This window comes from Parambassis ranga, chromosome 17 (assembly GCF_900634625.1).
Source record: "Parambassis ranga chromosome 17, fParRan2.1, whole genome shotgun sequence".
Classification (NCBI taxonomy): Eukaryota; Metazoa; Chordata; class Actinopteri; family Ambassidae; genus Parambassis; species Parambassis ranga.
In genome coordinates this window covers 317,501-322,500 of record NC_041037.1, presented here as the reverse complement: position 1 = coordinate 322,500, position 5,000 = coordinate 317,501, and the positions used below count along the sequence as shown (strand labels likewise).

Here is a 5,000-nt window from a genome sequence, read left to right as displayed (position 1 = left end):
AGGGTAATAAAATGTACACTGTGCTGTGTTACACAAATACACCCAGAGCCCGGATCCACAACACACACTCCACTGATTCTCAGAGACACACACTCTGCTTCTCAGACTCTGCACCTGCCCGTTGATGTCGTACCTTTCCTCCTCTTTGCTTTATATTGTGAGCTCAACATCCATCAAACATGCTCCCTCCTGGCATCATCCATCCAGCTGGACACCTCACCTCTGGAACCTTCCCTTCCTCTCCGGCAGCACCGCCACTGCTCCGGAGGCTGGACGCCTCTTCCTGACTCAGCTTTGAAGTGTTTTATTGAAATAACCAACAAGTGCAAGTCTGTCGTGACATTTGGCTGCAACTACTGCAGCTGAGAGGGTCCAGAGAACGTTAATGACAGAAAATAACAAATATTTGATCAAATTTTTCTAAATTTTCACCACTGATGGATCTTTGTCAGCTGCTGGGCGGTTTCTTCATCACATATTTGTAGATGTAGCCGTGATGTTAGCATGTTTTTTGTGATTAAATAGAAACAAAACATGTTGAGTTCTGTCCTGCGTGAGAACTCTGTCATTGCAAAACGACTGTATCTGCAGCATCTGCAGGAATGTCTTTGGATCTGTTTGAGCGCTGCACTGTAGGCTTCTCAGTCCTGCTCTGTGATAGGTATCTGCCCACAGGGGATCATTAAAGTTTATTCATCCCTCTTCCTCTCTTTCTTCATTCTGCTGCTAAGTTAGCCTCCTCATTTCTCCCCTTTGTGGTTTTTTTCCACAGTGGTAAAGAGGTCCTCCTTTACTTTGCACTCTGCGCTGTCTCACTCCATTATCGTCTTCTTCTTGTACGTATTTCTTAAAATCAAAAGGTCACACTCAGGTTTTTCTTCCTCTCACACACACACATTCTGACGATCAGGGATGTAGGCCCAGAGAAGTGGCTGTAGAAACATCATCTTTAACTCTTCTAGGAGGTTAGAAACGCACACAAACACGCCTACATACGCTGAGCCTACACAGCAACACAGCTCCTCTGCTGCTCCTTCAAGATATGCTGCAGTCTGTAAACTTACTGGAACTCTCGCACACATGACCTGCTCCTCCCCCCTTTCTTTCCCTCGCTCACACACACACACACACACTGACTCACACACATGCGTATGACTCTAAGCAGCACTCCTCTGCCTCCTCTGCCAGAGCAGCTTGTGTTTCAGGTCACACATCTGACCGCACCGCACGCCCAGCATCAGCTGCCATGCTCCTCACTGAGAGGCGTTTATAGGAGCTGACCATATGTCCGTTTGTTAAGTGGATAGATTATTATTTTTATTGACTAAGAGGACCCAGAGGTGTTCCTGGACCTCCTGTTATTTTAATTTAATGCATATTTACAGATATTTAGGGCTTTCTGTGTGAAGCTCAGAAAGGATTTTACCCATCAAATGTTGGAACTGTTCGATAATCGATAGGTAAAAATCAAACCGGTCCTATTGTTTCTGTATAAATGTCCAGATTACTCACCTGGTCAGCCATATTAAAACCTGGGTCTGGTTTCTCCGTCTTCACGGTGGCCAGCTTCAGTCCTTCTCCAGGTTCCAGCTTGATGGCTTTATCCAGGATGCCGTTGTCGTCCCTGTCCAGAAGATACCGCAGTAAAGCGTTGTCCTTCTTTTTGGGGCTGCCCGGCTCCTGTTTTGTGCAGAGCTCGCCCAGAGCGGCCATGCTGTCCCCCGAGCCCGACTCTGGGCCGATGGGGTCTTTTCCGGTGGCCTCCGCCGTTAACTTGGCCAGCTCCACAGGCGAGGTGCTGTTCTGCAGCAACCTGTGCAGAATTTTGTGTTTCTCCTTTAATGAGGTGGAGTGGTTATGTCCTGCGCCACCAATCCCACCCAGCTGGTCCTTACAGTTCTGGTCGTCCCCCAGGGACCCCGGTGGCGAGCAGGGATCGCAGGGTTCTAGCTTGTTGGTGAGGAGCTGGAGCAGCTTGGTGTGGCCTTTGGTGTTCAGAAGGCGGTTTGAGGCATCACCTAGGTCCCCTAGGCCGCCATTACCCCCGAAGCTGTCATCATCCTTGCCCTCCTGCTCACCCTCAGTCTGAGACGACAACAAGTCTTTCTGCTCATCAAAAGCTCCGAATATGTCGACCTCTAAGCTGGGATTGTTCTTGGCCAGTTGGCTACTTGTGCTGGAGCTGTGAAGAGGGCTCTGAAGGGCCCCTGGTTTTCTGTCAGGCGACTCTGGATTCTGTCCCTCTGTGAGTCCCTGCGAGATCCTGTGGCCCTGGCTGAGGGCCTGCAGTGCACTGAGGGAGCTGAAGCCCTGGCCGCCTCCTGTGCTGCTGCATACCGGCGAGTGGAGGCCGGCAGCAGGAGAGAAAGAGCCAGAAGGGTGCGGGGGAAGGTGAGGGCTGCTGCAGCCGCTGCTGCTAGCCGCCATGCTGGGGCTCTGGCGATGACGAGGAGACAACATGGCGCCCTGGGCTCCTGAGGTGACGCTGGGGCTTCCCTGGGCTGAAGGGCTGCCCAGCTTAAGAGTGTGGCAGTTTCCCTGAGGCGTCGGAGCCCGTCCTGACGCAGCCCCAAAACCACGTCCAGGGTTGCTGGAGGCTGCCGTGGAGTGGTGGGTGTTGCTGGTGACACTGGCGTCAGGGGAAGGACAGGGCCCACTCGCACTGGTCGGCGTCATCGGCTTGGCCACGGCCTGGGCGCCGGGGATGTCGGCAGCCATGCCGCCGATGTTTTCCCTGAAAGACAAAGGGAAGAGACTCAGACATACAGCTAAACTCCCCCAGGAAACTGACACTAAAACAGCTTTGAAGCGATCCTGATGAAATATTGTATGCACAGCAATAATTAGTAAGTAAAACAAAGAACAGCTCTGAAACTGTTTACACAAGTGAGAAAACAGAGTTGTAAGAAGGCCTGAAGCTGAGACAGATCAGTGTCAGCCCCACACTAAACACACAAAGCTCCCATTGTGCTGAAGGCTACAGCGATCATTTCTGAATGTGAAACTTGTGGAAGTCCTCGCCATCGATCCCTGAACGCTCCGGGTAACAGTCCTGGCATTGTTTCCTGACCGCTGTCCAAATCCTGGAAACGGTCAAACCAACGGTTGGAAGCGGGCTGAGTGGCAGCCTGTCAGTTTATGTCTGTACAGGTCTGCGTGACGGACTCCTACTAATCAGGAAGTACGATTATCAACTAACACATACTCATGGGTGGATGGGTCTGAATGGATGCCTCATATTGTTTCATTCAAAGGTTTGTCACAGTTTTTGTTATACTGACAAACCCACATGGGTGGATGTCTGTTAGTGGCGGAGGTGGTGGAAAAAAGGGGCGGGTACCTCTGCAGGATGTGCAGGGACATGTAGAGCTGCGGTTCATTGGTCACCGGCGACCGGACCAGTTTGCTCTTCGTGTGAGCCGAGACGGCGGTGCCGTCTGCCAGGGAGAACCGGTACAGAGGGCTGAGCGCGTGGCCGTTCCTCAGCACTGAGAGGACACAAAGAGTTAATGACACAATACCAACGATAATCTTTATAACTAACTTCCAGGATGTACAGTATGTTACATCACTGCAACTCCATCTAACAACAACATGAGGAAATCTGTTCTACCGTCTTGCTGGTGTTTCTTGGCGAAGGACATCTCCCCGTCACTCTGCAGGTGAAACTTCTGGATGCATCGCCGGACCAGGTCCTCCCAACCCGGCTTCATAGACGCCCGAAGAAGACTGGTGTCCAGTGACGTGATCTTACCTGGAAAGGTTCGAGGGAAAAATGTCTCATGAAGAAAAACTGATAAACCCAAAAATATTTTACCCACTCCAGGCTGCTTTAAACCTGACAGTTACATGACAACAGGGGCGGGCAATTACTGTTTTCAGATCTCCATGATGAAAGCAAAGAGCCACTGATTCATACATTGGAAACTTTCCATCACTAGTTTCTGTTACCTTCTCATCATTGTGAGAGATCAGCTGTAATCTGTCAAATATTTAAAAGTCCTGCTAGAAATGCAGCGTGGAGTTCCTGCACGCTTTACCGTAAATTTCGACGTAGAAGCGCACCCCGTAGTTGTGTTTCGTTGCATTGTACTTGTACATGTGCAGTGACAAAGTTAAATGTTGATCGAGGTAGCGTCGGCCATGCTGTGTTCAACAGCTCAACCTAGTTGCCCTATAGTCATTTTGGGTGGTCGTTCTGACCGGTCCGAAGCCGTGTTGCCATAATTGGCCCATGTCTGCCTCATACCTTGGAGGTCCTGGCGTGTGGTGAAGCTCTCGTACGCTGGCATCACCGGCCTCTCTTTGACGGGAACTCTTCTGGCCACACAGATGAGGCAGGACTGGAAATCTAAACATAAAGCAACAAAGAGTTCAACTGGAGTCAAGACTTTCTTCCTGCTCCTCCTCTCTTTCAACTATACATGTGAAACTTTGTTCATGTCTATCAACTCCACGACCTTCACATCCACCTCAAATCAAACAGGACAGCTTGACTGTGAAGACTTCTCTGAGTCAGTCTGAACATCAGCCTAAACCTGGCGACTGGAGAATGGCACAAAATCTGGTTGTCAGACGTCTAAAATTAGAGTGCCAGACAGATTCTTCTCCCTAGTGTGTGTGTGTGTGTGATTAGATCAGATGGGAAGATGACAAAGTGCCACACACTAATTAGTCTGTCCCAGTGGATGGAAGGGAAAGTAGAGAGTAGTGGTGACGGAAGGAGGACAGGACACAGGAGAGTGGGAGAGCGGGGATGGAAGGAGTGAGAGGAGAGTGACAGAGAGTGAAGACACCGATGGAAAGACGGAGAATAACAGTGAAAGAAATCCACGGAGCGCTGACAGAGAAGGCGAGATGGGGGGGATCATTACAGGCCGTACCTTCACCCTCCTCCCTGATAGACTTGGGCTCGGAGACGGCGAAACACTGCATGGTCTCATACTTCTGTTGCGCCGCGTCCTGCTGCTCTGAGGCCAGCCGGGCCTCGCTGTCGGTGT

The 5,000-nt window shown here is 50.6% G+C and overlaps 1 protein-coding gene across 5 annotated transcripts in view; it reads right to left on the bottom strand.

Annotated features, from left to right (window-relative positions):
• The window catches only part of LOC114449725 (nuclear receptor coactivator 2-like), a 37,603-nt gene that overhangs the window by 7,556 nt on the left and 25,047 nt on the right, over positions 1–5,000 (bottom strand). For all 5 annotated transcript variants that reach the window (XM_028427550.1, XM_028427553.1, XM_028427554.1 and 2 more), the window contains 5 exons: positions 4,884–5,000; positions 4,250–4,351; positions 3,614–3,754; positions 3,341–3,488; positions 1,513–2,734 (listed from right to left, as the gene is read on the bottom strand). The exon at positions 4,884–5,000 is cut by the window's right edge and continues 72 nt beyond it. In XM_028427550.1, the coding sequence (XP_028283351.1) occupies positions 1,513–2,734; positions 3,341–3,488; positions 3,614–3,754; positions 4,250–4,351; positions 4,884–5,000 (1,730 nt within the window). The remainder of the gene's footprint in view (positions 1–1,512; positions 2,735–3,340; positions 3,489–3,613; positions 3,755–4,249; positions 4,352–4,883) is intronic.